Source organism: Apteryx mantelli, chromosome 2 (genome assembly GCF_036417845.1).
Source record: "Apteryx mantelli isolate bAptMan1 chromosome 2, bAptMan1.hap1, whole genome shotgun sequence".
Taxonomy (NCBI): Eukaryota; Metazoa; Chordata; class Aves; order Apterygiformes; family Apterygidae; genus Apteryx; species Apteryx mantelli.
In genome coordinates, this window is record NC_089979.1 from 77,786,321 (window position 1) to 77,806,902 (window position 20,582).

General features: G+C 42.2%; 1 protein-coding gene across 3 annotated transcripts in view; it reads right to left on the minus strand.

The window, feature by feature from the left end:
* NFATC1 (nuclear factor of activated T cells 1) overlaps positions 1-20,582 on the minus strand; it is a 117,411-nt gene that overhangs the window by 47,218 nt on the left and 49,611 nt on the right. For all 3 annotated transcript variants that reach the window (XM_067290948.1, XM_067290947.1, XM_067290946.1), the window contains 3 exons: positions 20,420-20,560; positions 5,363-5,418; positions 3,448-3,580 (listed from right to left, as the gene is read on the minus strand). In XM_067290948.1, coding sequence (XP_067147049.1) covers positions 3,448-3,580; positions 5,363-5,418; positions 20,420-20,560 — 330 coding nt within the window. The remainder of the gene's footprint in view (positions 1-3,447; positions 3,581-5,362; positions 5,419-20,419; positions 20,561-20,582) is intronic.

The following is a 20,582-nucleotide window of genomic DNA, read 5'->3' on the forward strand; positions in this document are numbered from 1 at the left end:
CTCATCTCCCTTTACCCAGACTCCTGGCTGCAGTGTCTGGTACTGGGTCTTAGCGTTGTGATACTCTAATGGGATGTGGCAATGCAAAATGTATTAGTACTTACCATATGAGCTGCGTGGAGTCCCCTACGCCAGAATGTTAAAGAAAACTACTTATATTTCTGGGCCAGGCGTGTCTGGTGAGTAGTCTCAAGAGTCTAGAGCCTGCAGACTCCAGGACAAAACTGGTATGTAATTGCTCAGCAATGCATAATATTGAAGCAATACTAAAAAAATGACATTGCAGTCATGTATGTACAATACAGGCAAATAGAGGATTTGGGGATAGTTGAAATTCAGCAGAATTTGACCAGTAATTCAAAATTTCAATTAAAAGTGGATTATGAGTACTTAGGTTTACAGTCTGTCCCAAGCTGAAGGCTTAAGCTAGCCCCTTTTCCAGACCTAGTCTCCCTTTTTCTGAAACCTCTACTTTGTTTCAGTTTTTAAACTTTTCATTTATACAGCAGTAAGATTTTCATTTATACAGCCTTTTTTTTTCTTTCTTTCTTTCCAGGGCAGGAACTCATCTTCACCAAGCAAGCCCCCGTTTTGCAAAACGCCGGCATTAACCCAGAGGAAATGTACAGTCCTGCTGCCTCTCCCCAGCAAAGGCGAAGCCTTAGGGCAGCAGAGCCGTAACAGCGTGCAGGAGAGGGTGGTTTTTGTTGGCCGCCCGTCACAGAGCTGTACTCCATGGAGACGCCATGGGACTGTTCACTGGAGGTGGGATGAGTGAGGCCACGAGTCCCTGGATCCACTGGCTGTTTTCCCCTATGGAATGAGGAGAAACAGGAGCTACAGGAAAACACTAGTCCTCGGCGGCTCGAGAGGCGGAGGCCCATGGTGCGCCACGTGCCTCTGTACCGCTGGCGGCACCCACAGCGCACATGCGCACCCACCCCAGGAGCACCGCCGGTCGGCTCACACAACACTCAGGCTGTAGTCCACATGCGGGATTTTGTCCTGGCACAGCCTAGCTGAGCTGTAAAATATGTCTAAATGTGTGTTCTGCAGCTTTTAAAAGATTCCTTATGGAAAAAAAATCTGTAAAATTATGGTATGCATTGAAATGTTAGCGTTTTGACTGCTTCTAAAGCATAAAATCAGAAAAAACTTTTGTGTAAAATCACGTCTTATACTTGATGATTACTTTGACGTTTGCCTGTTAAAAAACTGTACCTTCTATATTTGTGGGATTTGACTGAATAAGAGACAGAGTGTTGTCTTCACCAATACACTGCTCACCTCCTTTATATTTTTCTTAGTTATTGGTGGTTGGCTCAGTTATTTTTTTTTCTTAATGAGCTAAGCTTTGGTTTTCTATAATGTCTTGAAAAGCTACAAGAATCCTTTTGACTGATATTAAATAAAACAGAGCATCCTAAAAATGTTTCCTAGAAATACAGCATCTTAAATGACTGAATTCAGGCATTGCAAGTGATTTCTGAATAGGTAGTCAAGGAGATCATATCTGTCTTTAAAAGGCACAATGGAAACAACCACCAGCAACACAAAGGCAAAACCTTTGAGCTACAACGCAGCTAGAATAAATATATAATATATTATCAATTTCTCATGATTACAGAAGCATATTCACTCTTACTACTGTTATGAGAGAGCTTGCAAAGAAAGTAAGCTTGTTTTCCAATTACCTATATACATATATACGTAAATATGTAAAGAGAATGTGAGTGGAGAACCAAACAGGAATAGAAGGAAGGCATATTTGATACTAAATTCTAGCTCCCCTTTCCCTACTCTGGCTTTACACTTGTCCTTTCAGGTTACTCTACACTGAAGTGAAAAGATTTCACAGAGATTTAAATCAGTATAACAAACTAAACAAGATTACAAATGTTTCAAAAAATTACCATAATTAAAGATGTCTTTGCAGAATAAAGTCTGGGCTGGTTCTCTGTTGCCTGTCACTAGGTAGCTATTCCCATCACTTCACAGAGCGCCAAGCAAACATCAGATGTTTCAAACTCAGAATGATGGGATCATAAGCTAACTTTGCAATAGCGACTACTACTCCCATGGTTTAGAATACAATGAAAAAAGGCCTATGCAAATACTGGAGGCAAGATGCTGCTTAATATTCAGCAGTTAACAACAGGCATGTATTTTAAATACCTATGAAGGTAGCTTGGGTGGCAAGGCACTACCTGTCAGCCTCTACGACAGATTTTTGTTGCTGAAAAGTACTGTGCAAGAGAACTCTTTTCAGTGTAAGAGATGAAGAGGTTTTAAAAATACACAGACCTACCCATTGGGGATGAAGTTTGCATAAGTAGGCTGATTTAGTGAAGCATATCTACTCAGCACACATGCTATAAGCAGTCAGGTGCCCATATTAGGTTTCCTGTAATTTTATTTTAAATTAAAGTCCTGATAAAAGTCTGGAGTGCATGCATGCTAACTGTGTGAAATTCCAAATGTGTATTTTATGGGATTTCACCTGCAAAATGTTGGCAGGTTTCTTCAAGTCATGTGACAGAACTTAAGTACTGTTTTGTGGGGATTTCCCTCAGAAGGACTATTCTCACTTGAAAAGTCTACAAAAAATATGAGCTTAATCATTTTTCTAATTTCACTTCCCCTCAAAACAACAACAACAATCAAACCACCCCTCTTCTCCTACTTTCACAAAAAAGTGTTCTCAGAAAAAGAGCCATTTCAAATGAAAAGAAAAAACTCTAAATTTACTTATTAAAATCTTCATACAAATCTACTTGGAATTCAACTAGCAAGAGCATTTTATTGGCGCTGCAGAGTTACCAATATAAGCTTCCAAAATAAACTGGCACACTTGTTTCAAAACATTTCATATACATTAAGCATTTTATACGGAACATTCTGATCTCCGTGCACATCATCCCTGCACCAAGAGTGGCACCAGCCTGAAGCTCTACTTCCAACCCTAGAGAGACAGCAAGGTGAAGGATGACTAGAAGGACAATTCCCACACCAACTCCAACTCAGAGCCTTGCACACTGCAATGCTGCAGTATGAATTCAGAAGTATTATTCAAATCCAATAAACCCTCTGATGCTACAAGGTCAGACCAAGGTTTGACAGAAACTTAACAGAGAGCTCAGTAGGTTCACAATTTGCAGGTATACATGTGAGTTTGTGCAGGAGTTGTTACGTTCCCACAAGCAGAAAGAGTCTTTGTTCCAACAAGTCTCTGTCCCCAGTAAAAAAAGAAAGTAATTTATAGAGAAGGCCTCTTCTGTGGGCAACACGGATGAAGGCAGCCCTTGTGTTTTGTTTCTCACTCTCATTTTACAGCACCAGGTATGCCTCCAAATTACTAAGGTCACTAAAGAATTATCATACATCTTTCTAAGCAATCATCATTCTCTCTCGTTTTTACTATCAGAGATAAGGAAAGTATTTTGTTACCATTAGCAGGAAGATAGGTGAAAAGCTGGTACTGGCTTCTCTTTCTCTTTCCGTTGCAGACATAGAAGTTGACCTGAACAGGACTGGTAATTCTCTGATTGCGGAAAGGTGGTATCTCAACCACCAACGAATTCTACAAAAACAAATCAGAAAGTCAGGGCATGACTAAGGCAGTCAATCTGCACAATAACATGCACACATTAACCCTATGAGGGATGTCCCCAAGGAAGAACATTGTTTCTACATGAGGAACGGTGGGCTGGCCTTCACGGGCAACCAGTGAGTTGCAATAACTACCTCCTGCTGCCCCAGGTGCCCTCGTGGCAGGCAATCCCATCAGCTTATTCCAGGTTTGAGCCTTTTTGGCAAAGGAACGACCTGCTTGCAAGCAGGATGGGCCCCCTGGCTTTATAAATGGGGGGTGTGGGGCTGCTAAGGGCTGGGCCTTGAAGATGGGCCACATGGAGCACCAGCGAAGGCTGCACCTTTAACAACACACCAATTTTGATAAGCCCTGAGTCTCTCTTCTGCCTCACCCGCTAGCGTGGTTAAGCTCACTTCTATGGAGAGATATCAAAGCGGCTGAGGCACAGGCCTGCTAGCTTCCCAAAAGGATGCCCGTGCCGTATAAAGACAAACATACAGAAGGTGGCCTGGGCCATCTGTCCACACAGCTGGTGAGTGGCACACTCCTGGGAGAGGAAAGGCGAGGTGGGACTGCAAGAGACGCAGCAGCACACGGGCTGTGTGGAGCGGGGCTCTGGAGGACCCCGAACCTGGGATTGAGGAGCTCAAACTAGGGGGAATAAAACAGGTCCTGGGGGAAGGATATCAGAAGTGGGGCCATGAGATTTTGGCATGGCTCAGGTCTTTACCAAATCACTAGCCTTCAAATCTTCCCTTTGGATAGCAAATATGACACTGTGTACGGACAGAGCCCCTCTCTCTCACTTCAGACAAGAATCAGGGACCACAATCAAATCGTGGGCTCCAACTTGGCAGTAGAAAGCACAACCGCTCAGTTGGCAGGTCATCTCCAATATACCTTGCCCTAACATAACTTCCTTTGCAAGGCGAATTAGGACAGGAATATGATTATTCAAATATTTCCATTTTCCACAATGAAATGTCTTTTTTTGCAAAATGATTCAGGAAGTTTTAAGCAGGCTAATTTCTGTGGAAGGGAGATCTCACAAGAAGATCTAGTACCACTGGAAGGAGCACTGGAGATTGTGGAGATGATCTTTCACTGTTAGAAAACAAATGCTCCAGCACGGGGCTAAGGAAAGACTTGGCTGCCAGCTTACACAAGTGAGCAGTAAAATCTGTTGTGACCATCAAAACCTCCCCTGGCACTTTTTGAAAGAGTAAAAGGGAATGTTAAGCTCAACATTTGGCCTGCTTTCAACTGAGGTCTTTAAATTGTTTGCCTGCATGTCTCCAGCAGAATCACAGCTAACAAACTGCTGCATATTGCTGCAGAGCTAGAATAGTTGCCGTATTTCCCACCTATAGTCATGGTGAGTGAGTCACACTTCTCTAACTGTGAGGAGACTCACATTTCTTCTGCTGAAGATCCATGAAAGCTAGGGAAAATGATCAGAAATTGCTTTGGGAGCAGAGAGAAGAACTGACCCAGCAAGACAGAAGATGAGCAGATGGGGCTGGCCCATCCTGGACAATGAAAAAATATTTTCCAACTGGTCTCTCCTCCTTTCGGGATAGATTCCGATGAAGGTTTTTTACCCTGTGCTCCCATTAAAGAAAGATATCCAGGAGGGGATGCCTAAGTACTTGTTCTGTTTCAGAGGGGAGACACAGTGCCAAAGCCTTGGAAATCCCTCTTTAGAAATAGTGCTAGAGAAGGCAATATATATTTTTCATCTTGATGTTAAAATATTTAAGGCAGACTTACTGGCTTGCACATTTCTTTGTCGGTTTTGGCTTCCATTTCCCACACATGGTGACCATCTAAAAGACAAAAGAAAAAGATATCTAGTTCTGTCCTTTTTTCTCTCCTGAGCCTACAAAAGAACAACTTTGTCAAAAAAATCTCTTTGATGGAAAGGGGCACTGCATATATGAAAACCAGCTCTCAAAATACTTTGCCCAAACTTTGCCCAACCAGGAAGTCACCTGTGTAACCTGCTACAGGATCTCATTGAACATTTTTTATGGGAGGAACCACAGACCAGAGCACATAATACTGCAATGGGGCAAAGCCACTGGGATTTTATTCTGCTGCTAATTTGAATAGAATATGCAACTGTTGTATGCTTTAACCTCCCAGATTTTCAGACAAAAATACTAGTATCTATCAGGTCTTTTGATCACTACATACTCATTAAGCCATATAAGTGTTCGACAGTAATATTAAACAAAACAAAAGCAGTACTGAGGAAGCTCCTTGGCCACGCAGTATTTCATTTTAACATACTCCTAATCTAATTTGTCCTAATTTTGCTGCTTGGATCAAAAGGCAAGACAATATGTTGGGAAATATAGTTTTTGTGGATCATGACTCCACTTTAAGATTGGTTTAGCTCAACTCAGTCGATCAAACCTACAGTTTTTTGGAGCTGTTTCCAGTGGTGTGTTGGGTCCTTCTGACATCCTGGATTTGTGTTTTCAAGCAAAAATAAATTTAAGCCTAACTATCAGTTTTTCTAGGGACCTAAAGAAATTAGTTTTGTCTGTTCATTTCTTTCTACATCTCACTGATACTGAAGTAATTGGCCAATAATAGTTTTTTCTTCCTTGCAGCTTCAAAACTCAACAGCAAAGAAATTAGAAAAATAATACAAAATGTAAGGTTTCCATTCTGCAGGCCTAGAAAAACAAAAACATGTATGAAAGGCCACGAGCAGATTGCTAAGTTCAGCAGCAGGGACGCATGTCGCTCAATGAGTCCCACCATTGTCAGATGTCACTGGAATGAATGAGAAAATTAGACTTTATGTCATCTCTTTTGTATATTTATTGCAGCATCGGGACATACAAATGCAAATATTAGCTATTTTGAACTTCATCACATAGACGTGGCCCTGCCTTAAAAAACCAGCTTTCAGCTAGGTAAAAGAGTGAATGCACTTTTTCTTCTCTCTTCACTTTCATGGCCAGGATAGAGGTGATGCTTTAGGACTGTCTGATTTATCACAAATGTCTGTAAATAATATTTTTGTGTACAGCTGTCCTACTGTGAAAGGAATGTTGTTAAGGAACTAGCACTGGCGATTGTTTTAAAGTCTAAAACCATTTCTTTTTAACGTATGGAAAGAAGCGCAACGTGAAAGCAGCAGCACAAATAGCACAGCAAATTTGGCAGGCCTTTCTGTAGGAAACAACTAGCAGATCCACCCTTAGTTTCTTCCTATATTTTAAACTGTGACACTGGAAAAGGATTCCCTTTAATAGGTACTGCCACGTTTGGGTGGGGGAAGAGGAGGATTAGCCAGACCATGCTCCAGTCTCCTTAACAATGCCTTTTAAGAGTGCCAGAATTGAAACAGACTTCTCAGGAGGACTGGAGATCACTTCACAATTTATCCAACTGATGCTTCACCCAAGCTGTCAGTAAAAAAAACCTGACCAAAACTCTGCAAGCCAAGACATATCTGTTGTCTGTGAGCAGCCTCCTTTATCTCCTGTCCCTTCCCTAGAAAGCTCTCGCAGCCCCCTTTCCAAATTAATTCAATCAGTTCTCAATGTAACACACCACTGACAACATCACACATTTTCGAAGTTATAGTCAGCTTAGGAACTTCTGCTTTGCAAAGAGGTTTTTTTTTTTTTTTTTTTTAAATCTAAAGAAGTCCAGACTAGTAGTTACGTGTTCAATTTGCCTTTGTTAAATGGATTACCAGAACCTCAGTTTTTTTGTTATGTTTCATTTCTACTCTGTGAGATGAATGATCTGATTCGGATTTCTGTTTTTTATTTCCTGCTGATACTTTAGCAAAATTCAAAATGACTCCATCTCTAGCTAATCTTTCAAATACTTCAAGCAGCACTGCCTTTATGCGCTTTTGAATTTTTTATGATGACAAAGAGAGTTTGTTCAGAAATATTTTAAATGCTATAATCTAAACTATTACAAAAATAAAAATCCAGAGCCGTGGTTTGTCTTTGGAAGCTAATAAGAACAATACGGTTCTTGCTCCAAGAAACTCTCCTGAGACTGTCCAGACCATGCTGCTCTGCGACTGGAGGGGCAGAAGAGAGCGGAGAAGGAGGGAACAGACAGCTCATTAAGAGCTGGTGACATTTCATTTAACAAAAACATAAGGAGGAAAAGTCGTTATGAAGCAGAGACAAAAAAAAAAAGACAATTCCTCACATTACGTCTGGTGAAACAAGAGGGAAATCTCAACGCCCACGGACTGGGACCCACTCCAGCAGGGAAACCTTAGACCACTACGTCAACCTCTTACAGTAAACATGTTTTGCAGATTTAAACAGTACAGCTGAAATTAAAAAAGAGAAAGGACTAATGGCTGCAGAGCAGTCTGCAGGAGCTCAAGGCATCGAGCAAATCTGCCTAGGCGGGAGAAGACGGCTTTGCCCCCGCTGCCACATACGCCGGGGATCCTACCCAGCAGGCGGGATGCCGTCTCTTGTCAGAGTGTGCGCGAGGAGGGAGGACTGATAAACCACAAAAGTTTCCATTGTACGCCTGCCACATCTGCAGCCGCCTGGCCGCCTTCGAGCCCAAGGCAACTCCCTCCTGGCCGGGGGCCAACAGAAGTACACCAGAGCAATTTATACCTTTCCAAAATGCAAATAATTCAAATTACAGACATAACACAAAGCTGAAGCAGACACATTTCAGGCATTCCTGTTAAAGTTTACTCTCTGGAATTACTGTACCCAAATGGGCAGTTGTTATATGAGGAAGGAGGGGGGAGGCAGGCGAGGAAGGAGAGGAGGAGGGAGGGAGGAAAGGAGAGAAGGGAGAAAAGGGTTTTCCAAAGGTCTTATTTCATTCCCTTTCATTTTGCTATTTACTTTTACAAAGTAATAAGAAGCGTCTTCCCCAAATTTAATGCCTGGCTTTGTTTTGGCATTTAAGATTTATACTATAATGTTTTGAACAGAAAGACATCTTTCTATAAAGTTTATAAAGTTGCGTCAAGGCATTACACCGGTATTTTATTGTTTGTTTTTACCAAAAGGGAAAAAAAAACAAAGCAACCGCACACAGACCAGCTGGTGGGGGAAAGCCCTCCCAAATTACTGTGCTGCAATCCCCGCTCCATCAATGCCGACAGGAGTTGGCTTTCCCAAGCCAAGATTTCACCCGGGGATTCGCGCCACAGGCTCGAAGGAGCTTTGGATCATTGCTCTTTGCAAGCGGCTGTGCTCGGCAAGGGAGAGACCCCCCGTTTCCCGGGGGCTCTCCAGCCATGACAGCCGGCCCCGGGCTCGGGGCGGCGCACGGCTTCCCTGACAGGTGGCCATCAGCACCCGCTTCAGCTGAAGGCACCACACTTTGTCAGGACTTCTGACATTTCAAGATTGATCACTGCGACATGCTGTTATTTATAGCATTTTGGGTGCGCTTCCTCACAATCCGCTTCAGCTTTTTTTCCTCAGTGACACTTAGAGCACCTGGACTGACTACTGAGGAAAATACCACAAACCTACCACGTTGCTCGGGGTGGATTTTCAGCGTCTCAAAATATAAACAGTCAGTTTTGAAACGGAGCAGCTTAACGGTGAATGGGCCTTTGTAGTTTGCTCTTATCAACTGCTTATTCCAGTGCTAAAGGAAACTGTGCAGAAGTCCAGAAGTAAAAATATTCTAATTCATTAGGGAAATCCCTGCAGCATGAGTCACAGAAACGGCTTCCCCACCACACCCATCTAAAAGATTTCCACATAAAAAGGCACTGTAGAGGCCTGTTTTAACACAGAAGCAGCACTAAAAAGTAGTTGTGTAAATCTAACAGCATCAGTTATTCACACATAAAGCCTAACAAACCACAAAATACGTATGTTTTTTCATAGAAGTGTAACACAGTCAAAGAGCTGTAAAGACTTTCCAAATAAGTTTTCTACTGTCTTCTACGTCTCCTCATTGCCCATCAAGAAGGGTCATCCAAGGTTTCCAGATCTACATTTAGCCCCTGTGCACCAGGGAGCCATAAGCATGGTACCACAGGTTTGGGAGCTCGGAACAGTCAAACCACCACTTTAAATTTCATGGTAGATTGATGGATGACAACAGGCAAAAAGAATATAAGTTACCAAAAAAACACCCCAAACTGGAAACTAGGGAGAGTATAACGCAAGCATCTGGCAATCACTTAAACCTTGCCTCTACGAAATGGGCATAATAGGAGAGTTTAGATATATTTAAGTGATCTCACTTTACTACAGTAGGTTAAAACAGTCTATATTCTTTAGTAGTCCTGTGTTCACTTGAGATACGAGAAGAATAGATATTATCTAGGATTTCCCTGCCTATACATAGTGTGCATTTTATACTCTTCTGGCCTGAGGCTCAACAGTTTGACTGCACTGCCTTGACTGTAAATGTGCATTTCCATTGTGATATATTTGCAAGACAATGAAACTAATCCTATCCCCCCAAAAGAATGCAGTATTTGATTAATGCGTTGTGAGATTGCCCTAAACAATCATGCCTATACATCCCTGATTACTTTAACATGTCTGCAACAGGTAGGACACAAATGCAATGCAGAATGGTTATACAGCGTAATTTTAAGGTGCTCCACAACGGCTGCCTACCCTCCTATTTGCTCTGTTAATGTATATGCAAATCCTTTAGTACTGAAGGATTTGCAAGTTTGCAGTTTGCATGCCAACCCCTTTTTCCCTGGGAAGTACACTCATGGCACCGAGATGATAGATCTGTGAATATGTCCGGAAGTAAGGGATAGGTTTTTTAATGAGAGAAGAGAATGAACACTACGACAAAGTCCTGTCATTCAGATGTAAAGCCATTCAATTTTGTGCTGAGATACTATCAGTTTTCATGTGCAAGGCAGGTTAGGCCAGATCCGTGCTTGGGCTGGGAACTGCAGAGGAGAAGAGGTGGGTCGGGCGCTTGGAGCAGAGTGCTCCCCCAAGCCCCTGCTCAGCGAGACCCGCTCATGCTCCCTCATCTACTGGGTAACGCACATATGCATGAGTATATTATTGCCACATTTCTCTCTAGAGGCAGCAGCCTCTAGGATTTGAGGATAATACAAGGGGAGCCAGGATGCTTTTCCAGCCTGATCTATTACATAATGCAGGCGCCTCGTTGTGAAGAACATTTTCCTAACTGGATACCAGCAAACCCAATTATCCGTGGGTGGAGTCAAGCCCAGTGTTTACACACTGTGCATCGGAGTACATTTTAAAAGACATTTACGAGGGACAGATTATAAGCATTAGCGAGAGCAGCTAAGCAGCCTGGCATGGGATGCACAGGGAAGATGGGAAAGGAAGAGAGCAAGGAACCATTTAGAAACGTGAAGGGAGCTGCTGTGGGTGACCTCCTCGGCTGGCGCTGCTTCGCTCTGCCAGCCCACACCTGCCCACCACCGGTGCCTCAGCCCCTTCCCCTCGCTTCGCTTCCCGCACCACCTCGACCCAGCTCACCCCCTCCCCAGCTACCCTGATTTCCCCTTTGCTCTTCCGCTTCTTTTGTTACAGGATCGTGCGGTCACTGTTTTTTTCCCCCCTACTTTATTTCCCTCTTCCTTGCCAGAAAAAAAAAAAAAAAAAAAAAAGCTATTCTTCCCTGTCCTCCTCACAGCCTACTGTCTTGCTACAGAGAGATTCCCCCGCCGCAGTTTGGTTCCCTGTCACTGGCGGGTCTTCTGGCATGCATCAGTCCATGTGCATCAGGGTTCATGTGTAACTGGCCTATTCTTATTGCCACAACAAAGCTGCTATATTTGTTTGCCTGTCCTCATAGGCACTTTTGCAGCATATGGACTTTGTGCACGTTTGTTCTGCTGTACATTTTTGTAGTCATAAGCTGAATATTATGTATATTTACGTGTGCGTCTGTCATGTATGTGGCGGGAAATTTTTGCTCTCGAGTTACCCTTTTTTTTTTTGCTTTTTAAGCTTAAATTAACAATAAGAAAAAAGTCATGCAGGAACCAGGTGATAAAAATCCAGTAAGAACAGTACCTTACAGTACACAGGCATCTGTGCCAGAAATGCAACTTCCTTTCTGATTGCTCAGCTGGGCAGCCCAATAGCTGAGGGACTCGTTTTGCCTAAACTGTGAGCCTTTTTAGCTGATTTTACCAAAGTACATCCAACTGACTTTGTAAGTAAGTGTTTTCAAATTAATTGTAATTTTGGCCCAGGTAATTAAAAGGAGGCACTGTGCTGAAAACTGATGGATCAGGGCTCACTGGGAGCCAAAACAATCTGGAATGAGCTGCCAGGACCTATTTTCTGCAGAATGGAAGCTGGTTATGCAATTGGTGCTCTCCGACACCTCCCCCTATTCAAATTACCATTGGTCTTAGGGTTTTATTTAATAGCTCTCAGTAATTCCAGGTCTAAGACATTCAACTTAGAAGGAAAACTGCAGCTTAACATCCCTGAAAAAGCTCTCTAGAGTAGGCAGGTCAAATTGAGCACACCAGCACAGCCACCCATCAGCAGTAATGACAAGACTTCATTCTGTCTTCAGTTACATACGCATGATTTCCTTGTCTTCACAATTTTATTTTCCTCTGGGAACCTCTAGTAGTAGTAGGCTGAATTTTTGTCTTCGTAGCTGAAGCTGAGCAGAATAATCCCAATCCATTTTCTTCGGTCTAATCTTCAGTCTCACATTTCTCTCGTACTATCAGAGTAACAAACCTCATATCCAGTTTAAACCAAATTCCAAGTTCTCCTTTCAGGAACAATTCTTTTCCTCTACTTCTTCTGTATTTGATGCCACCACCACCACCTGCCCCATAACTCTCAGGCCTGAAACATACAAAGTTGTCTTCCTCTCTTTTTTTTTCTCCTTGTCTTATAGCTAAGTTTGATTAAAATGTTTTCAGTTCTTGCTTTTAACTATTTTCAAGAGATGAACTCTTCATTTTATCTACATGGCCACAATTTCTCACCTTCCAGAAACATATCATCTTGGCTACCCCATCATGACTTTTCAGTAGAGTCTGAAGAGTAAGCTTTTGCATAGCATTTTGATTTTTTCCAACTCACTGTCCCCTCGTGTCCCTCCCACTCGTTTCCCTTCCCCTGCAAGGTCAGGCTCAATCTTAAAGGTCCCTCCTCCTCTTCGCTGATTATCTGCCTTGACATCAGCTTCCTCACAACAAAGCACACTTTGGAAATGCCTTATCTCTCTCTTCCTCTCTTAAACGTCACTGTACTTTCTTCCACAACGCTCCTGAAGGTGCCATCTTACTCCTTCAACAGGCCTAAAGAGGACATGCTACTTTTCCTTCAACTCTCCCCACATTTACTGTGTTGTCTACCCGAGACATGAACCAACTCTTAATGACCAGTCAAGGGAAGTAGCAGGAGAGAATGAACGGTGTTCTTGCAAAAGATGTGTACAATCCCTGCAAAAACTATCTACTTTGGAGGTGCTGCATTTCCTCTAATGGCTTTACATGTTAGTGGCTTCATAAGACTCTAAGCTTTTTTGGTAAGGGCTATGAATTCCTGTGTGTTTGGGCAGTGGGTCCTACTGGAATGGTAACAATAACAACTATCTGAAATCTTATGCTACTTATAAAGTTAAGAGACAAAGCCTTGATTGCACAGATACAGCTGCTTGAAGCCACTTAGTGTGGAAAAGACACGAAAGAAACTTCAAGCATTCAGTCACAGTTTCTGAAATAATTAAAAATTTACAGGATTACTCAAATAAATAAGTAATTTAACTAGACACTTCACATTTCTCTCTGTCTTTCTCTGCTTTCTCTGTCCACAGTAAGTACCTGTGATTGATTGATATCATTCTTAACTGTGAGAGCAGCACCCAGGACGAGGCTTGCTGCTGCTGATACCATCTCATGTGTATGGCTGCTGTCCCGCTCTGACTTTGCCACTCCCTGTACTAAACAGCCAGGAAAATCTGAAACGTGCTGACATTTCCTACAAGCTGTATCATTGCTACTGCATGCGCGTGAAAGGCTTCCACCATCAAATGATTCCATCACTTGATGATACTATTTGCCCGAGGATATCTATTTCTGGGCAATGGCCAGAAACCCCTTCAGCTATCAATACATCTATCTATAGGAAATAGGTACAAGTGACTTTCGCATGAACTCTCTGCTCCCAACTTGTATGCCTTTGAAGTTTCCAGTTTATCTAGTTTCCAGAATTTTTAACCTCACTGCGCATGAGTCAGTGTATAACCTCTCACTGCCAACTGGAATGTGTGTCCTGAACTTAGATAAATAGACAGATAAAGACAAAATTATGTAGTATCTGTCCATCTGATGAGAGGGAGAAGGGGAATTTTGCCACTTGCTTATTTATTATGTGAGCTACAGTATGATTACCAGTGTGAAACATGACCCTTTTTTGGCCAGTTGCCCCCCAAACTGTGACTGCTACTGGCAACGGAAAGAGCAATGGAAAGATCTCCGAGAATGTAAGATCTTTTACCAAATGGAGCTCTGCCAAGACTCAGGTCACCAGTCTCCACATCACATCACATCACATCACGTCAAAACAGACTCCAAACCTAGGGCTCCAAAGTGCAGCTGAGTCAAACCAAAAAGCCCACATGCGTCCCCAATGTGTCCGCTCCATCCAAATGCCACTCAAATGTCTCAGAGACACAACATTTTCCACAACTTCTTGCAAGTTCTCCTTACATTAAAATACTGCACTTGAGTATCTACTGTATAAAAAGGTAATTTTTGCTCACACGATGTATAGGAAACAGAACTGAATTTCTCGACAGGGCTTCAAGACTTCAGACTGACATCTTTACCCTAAAGCAGCAACCAATTGACTCTACTCTTTGCCAGAAGTGGTGAAATTTGAGAGGAACAAAAACCCTGTGAAATGCTTGAGTGGGCACCTAAATTCATCCGGCTTCATTCTTTCCCATCTTGCAGTTACTTTATGCAAACGTTCAGCTGGCCAAGTTTTACAACACTGTCAATGGCAGGTAAAGTAAGTTTTCCTATTTGAAGTACCTACAGAAAAAGCATGATTTTCTTCAGCATATGCACCAAAAATTTGGTGATTTTGCCTAACTATCTTTCACCTGCTCTAGCATAACTATTACCATGTCATGCCAGCGTCTTTACGTTCTAACATCACAAGCGTGTTCAGCCAAGGAAGAGGAATAGTTGTGATAGAGTAAATCCATTTAACAAAATAAAAACAATGGAATTAACAGTGAAACAATAACTAAATCTGAAAAACTCTTTAATTCTTTGAGAATACTTGACAAACAAAAAGAGGAGGAAATCACTGGATGAAATGCTGTTTAGGCACTGGTTACTACTCTATCTTTTGGCAGCTTAAGGTTCAAAGGCTTTAGGTGCAATAGCTGGGGATATTATGCAATTAGGTTACAGAGTATGTGGGTGCTAGGAACAGCATGTTCAAACCCATTAAGTCCATAAACCAGGAGTTATTCAGAAATACAGCATTACAGATTGTGAACTCTATTAACATCTATCCAAGAGAGTGATGCATTTTCAGAGAGGCACACTTGTCACAACGAATTTCAAGTGCATGTCTTTTGACCATGAAAAAATGGCCCTCAAAATTAACAACAAAGATCCAGAATTTCAAATTTAGTGTTGCTTCAGAAATTAATTCTGTAGTGAGCTCAGGTGTTACATTTTTACCTTTTTTGCTCTTTAAAATGTTTGCCCTGCGGTCACTAAGCCCTGTCACTAAGCACAAAATCAAGTAAGTTGGTGTGGACCTCTAAGTTAGCTAGTGGAAGCTCAAATGAATAATACTTAATAGTAATATACCAGATACCCATTTCTTCCCATAGACCACAACTTACTAACAAGGAACATTTTCATCAGTTTAACCTGGTCTCTTAGGTATGTCTACACCTGGCCAAACCAGTGAAGTCTAGAAATACTTGAGCCAGCTCTGGTGCCAAAAGCATTCTAGCTGCAGGAGCAAGGAGCAATGTCTGGGCTAAGTGAGGATCTGGATAAATTAACCCCTTCAAATCTTAGTGCTAGGCTCTTTCTAATGCTTAGAATACCTTGGGCAACTCTATAGTGTCCTAGAGCATGCCAGAAAGATATACCCATGACTTTGCTGTGCTTTGGTGTTTGGGAGAGCAGCTTTGTGTCTAATCAGTGACTTTTCATTTGTCAGTTACAAGAAAGATTTTGTGCACTAGGATTTTTCCATTTTGCTTAGCTTTATAGATCACCAGTTCTAATCTGATATACTAGGAACCAGCAGTCTGCTCACTTCTGTTTGGCTTTTGTGTTGCTTTGTGCTCAGCAACTCATGTTATCATCCAAAATACAGCTCTGAAAACAAATGTATGATGTTTGCAGCAGTTGTTACAAAAAAGGTAATCGCCAGATATATACTCTTTAAACATACTTTCAAAAGATTATTGCATTTTTTTCAAACTGTCCTTAATGATTTTTGTTGCCTGATACATTTACCACCTAGAAACTAAATAAAAAGTTCAAAAAAAAGTATATAAGTCAGTGTTACTTATTGCAATTCTAGATCAAGATCTGTACTCTTTTAGATCAGCATGTTAGACAAAAAATATTTTATTGCTTCCTAACCTTCCATAGCTAACAAACATCAACTTCATTCCATCCACTTTTGTAACCAAAGTGTACACCTAGCCTCCACAGTGAAGACAGCAGAGCAGAGCAGAGCAGAGCAGTCTCTCTCTACTCTCCAGCAGAGAGACATCAAAGTTCCTTGCTGCACGTTGCAAACACATATTTTTTGAAAGTACTAATGCTTCTGATGAAAATCAGCTTTTTATTGGGTGTCTTGCAGCTAGCACCCAACAACTGTGACACGCAGACTCACAGGCCACTTCTGAAACTCAGGAAGACAAATCCTTGACTACACAGAGAGACAGAAACTGAAAAAAGGAAAGAAAAAAAAATCAGAGTAATTTGAAGGGGCAAAGCATTGTGGGACTCTTCAGTCTACAGAAATCCTGAACTTAAAAGAGTGAATCTCTCAAAGCACATTTGGTGTTCACATTTTTACTACCACTAAGTTTCTTGGATGGTCGTTTAATGCTGTCTTTCATCACTGGAAAATATGGTCTGATGTGTAAGCAATAAAACATTGACCAGAATCCCTTAAAATAAGGACTTGTTTCAACATGTGAAACTTTTTTATGGTACTATAAAAGGCTTGAGCAAATTTTAGTCTGCTTCTGGAACAGCTCATTATTTATCCAAAAGGGTGCTTTCCACCTTAGAGTGGCACCATACCATAAAGGATCGTACTTCTCAAACAAGGTCTCCCTGGCACTCCTTTCACGGGCCTTTCTGTACATCTTGGTCTTTTGGTTGCCTAATTTTGTCCCTGCGAGAGACGCAGTACTGCAGTGCCGGTAAGCACGTTTTGCTCCGTTCCATCTGCCTTGCGGCTGAAAAGAAGTCAACAAGGGGTTAAGCCGAAAGTGCAGCGCTGCTTCGCCAGCTCGAGGATTGATTTGATCATTCTTCAGGGATTCCCTCTTGTATGAGTCATTGTTAAGACAGACTCCCCACGCAGGAGGCCAGGATAATGCCATTCCTCCCGGGACAGCTGAGGGCTAGCCCTGAAGACTTGCGCTTGGAAAAACACTCAGCGGACTTAAAGAAATTATTCAGACAGAAACCCAAACAAACAGACAAAAAGTGTTCCCAAACACTGCGTTAACCAACTATGCAGACTAGCATGAATTAGACCAGCTCGCACAGACTACCTCCTGGCCTGGGGATTTTGCCCAAGTGAGGATGAAAGAAATGAGCTCACATAATCTAATATTTAAATTATATACAAGAGATGCAGTCCTTATCGGACTGCAATTATTCCTGTGATCTATTACTTTCTAATAGCTGAATAAAGCTGCTGCCCACTAGGAACATGATTAACATTTAGAATTCAAAAACAAAAGCAACAGCAGCAGCAAAAATAATGAATGTCTCCAGCTAATCACCGAAGTTCATAACCAGCTTTCTAAGAGAAAGCAAAACTATGCTGGTGTTCCCTCTCTTGACCTACTTTCATAGTCATGTAAGAGCTTAAAGGGAAAGAAACACTGCTGGCTGATTTTCAAAAGTGAAGGTTGGTATGCTTTGCTTTTCATTCAATATTAAATAAGGTGACTCTGCCCAAAAATTGCCACTAAGACAATGATGCAGCCTGCCTGTCTGTTTTAAATGTGTCAAGCTGTATTAGGCAACGCAGCACACAACTCATCACAGGATCCCCAGAAAGCGCTCAGTCCGGATGAGTCCACAAAATTGCTTTTTGTAGGCTGTTCCTAGTGACACATTCGCCATATGAATCAGCAGTGGGGAAGCTGGGAGACTCCTTTGGGCTGAGCAATTCCTTGTGATGCTGAGCTCTTTCAACCTTAAAAGCTCAATGCCTGCAGTGTACTTGCATGAGGCAGTACCATCCTGCAATTACAACAAACCTACCATGATACTACTAATGTTGGGTGGTAACAGTTTCAGCTCTGACCTTTTAATATGGACTTCCTAAAAGCTGTTGATTACTTTTCAATGATACCAGCTTACTGACTGACTCCCACAGCGTTTCCCCACCTCATCCCTGGGGGTCAGGCAAGGGTGGAGAGGGATCTCAGGTGACTTTCTTATGGAGAAGAGACACTCCTGCACCAGGCCATCCTGCCAACTTACACACCCAAGGACTTCACACCATGGGTTTCCAGATCCTATTGATCATTTACATCCTTGAGAGCAGATCAAGTAAAACATCCTTTATTTCCCCAGCATGCCCAGTGCCCAGCCATACGCTCTTTGATTTCTCACAACTTTTAAAAAATGTCACATATATAAAATATTTGTCATATATATAAGATATTTATCTATCTGCTGCCTTCGTGCAGTCTCAAACTCCTTTTGTTCAAGGGAGGTATCTACCTGGTTAAGAAGTGCAGGGCTGGCCTCATTTTGCTTTTTTGCAATTTAAGGCTATAGAGTGAACATTTTGCTTTTTGTGTATTTAATGCTAAGGGAGATAGTGTTCATATCCAGACTGTGCTACCTGCTGCAAGTGAATAGCTTCACAGTCACAATCCTTTGGGACATGATATTTCAAAATTTTTCCAGCTCAATAAAAGAAGAGAGAAAATAAGCATGAAAGAGAGCACCCGTTAACATGGCTTCCTTCCTGTAATGAGGCAAATCTGGGATTTCGCTCTTGAAATGTCACACTAACCCATTTCTGTATATGGAAGGAAGTTTAACTATAAAGTAGACACCAGCATTCTTCCCTCTCCTAAGCCCATTCAAAGAGCAGCATTCAGTCTCTTTAAGTTGAAATACCCTTTTTTTTCCTTTCTCTTTTTTTTTTAAACTTTCTTAAGGTACAAAAAGGATATTCTCGTTTTTTCACAGCTGTGACTTCATGTGGATCACGTTTCCTCACCAGGGGAATATCAGTAAAGCCCTGCTGAGTGCAGAGCAGTGCTTGGAGGCCAAAGGAACTCTGGCTGCAGAGCCGGGACGTTGCCTCTGACTGACATATACTTTTGATTGCTTGAACTACACCAAACCAGGACCCTACTGTGAAATTTCAGTGAAGTCTTTCGCTCTTCCTTTAAGCCCATTAAGAACTGAAAAGGCCCTCCCTGAGGTAGACTCACATTTATTTTGATTTCTTTGCATACAGCAATTCCCCTGCTCGCCATGACATTCCTTCCCCATGACCCCGACTTACTGTACTGCTAGCAGGGGAACAGCATGGGAACTTCACGAAAGTTGAGGGTTAAGTGGACATAGTGCCGGAGCCTGCGCTGGCGCGGCTGGGAGACGTGGTGTGCCGGAGGAGTGCAGGAGATGGTTTAAAGTTCAGGGGGGTTTCATCCGGCAGCTGAGGAATCCGCGGCTTGTGCCAGCGCCACAGAAACCCTTTCCAAAACAAGACTCAAAACTATCCTTAACTATCTCATTTCAAGCCTGACTTTGACTCGCAGCTTCGCTCCCACCGTCTTTTCCGTAACGTTAGGCACTGTTGCCATGTGACCCACAACTCCTGCCGCTGTCTTCTGACGAAATCTGAGATCATGCCTGATGCTGCAGAACGGCAGCCTGCAACTTACGCTGGCTTTAGCCTCGGCTGGAGACCCTTCCCTCAAAATAGCAGTCCCATCACCAATTGCATGAATAAAGCCCAGAGAGGAGGGACTGTGGAAACAGGAGGAGGCAACAGTCCCCCCTGAATCCTCAACGTAAAGCTGAAACATTGTCTTTGAATGAATGAGTCCACGCTGCAAGTCCTCTTTAATAAATGGCTTGTAAATTGTCAAAGCTCCTCAAGGGTTTGTATTTGCTATATGACTTCAAAAGGCTCTATTGCCATCCAAAAATTAACCACAAAAAAAGGTGCACACGCACAGTATCACCAATATGGCTTCCTCTTCCCCAAATTCTAAAAAGGTTTAACAAGCTGCATCATGCTGTAGCTTTTACACGGAAATGCTAGGAGAGGCTTAGCACATTTTTCTCTGGTACAATAATAAAAAAAAAATCCTAGCAGGTTCTACTGTGGTTTACTACAAAAACAAACACCAAACTTTGACTTTCAATGTCACCATTGTCTACCTGTAACCACAACGGCTATTACGTGAAACTTCAGCACTAAGCATGGCTCAGATCACTTTCACAGCTTTGCCCAGTGACATGGAAAACATATTATTATTACATGCAGAAGAAATGTGATTACAGTGTTTATGCTATCATCATTTGGCAAATGATCTGTCTTTTTTTAAGATTTTCAAACAGGGAGAAAAAAGCAGACATGAGTCTAGATCGAAAGGAAATACCTGGTGCTTTCTCCACAAAGATGACTTTGGAGTCTTGCAGGAAGTTATGGCCAGTCAGTATCATTTTTTTCCCTCCAATAACAGGAAAACTCTCAATACTTTGCTTCTCCACCAGAGGCAGTTCCTGGGCAGATCTCTGAGCTGGAGAGTTATAAAAAGAAAA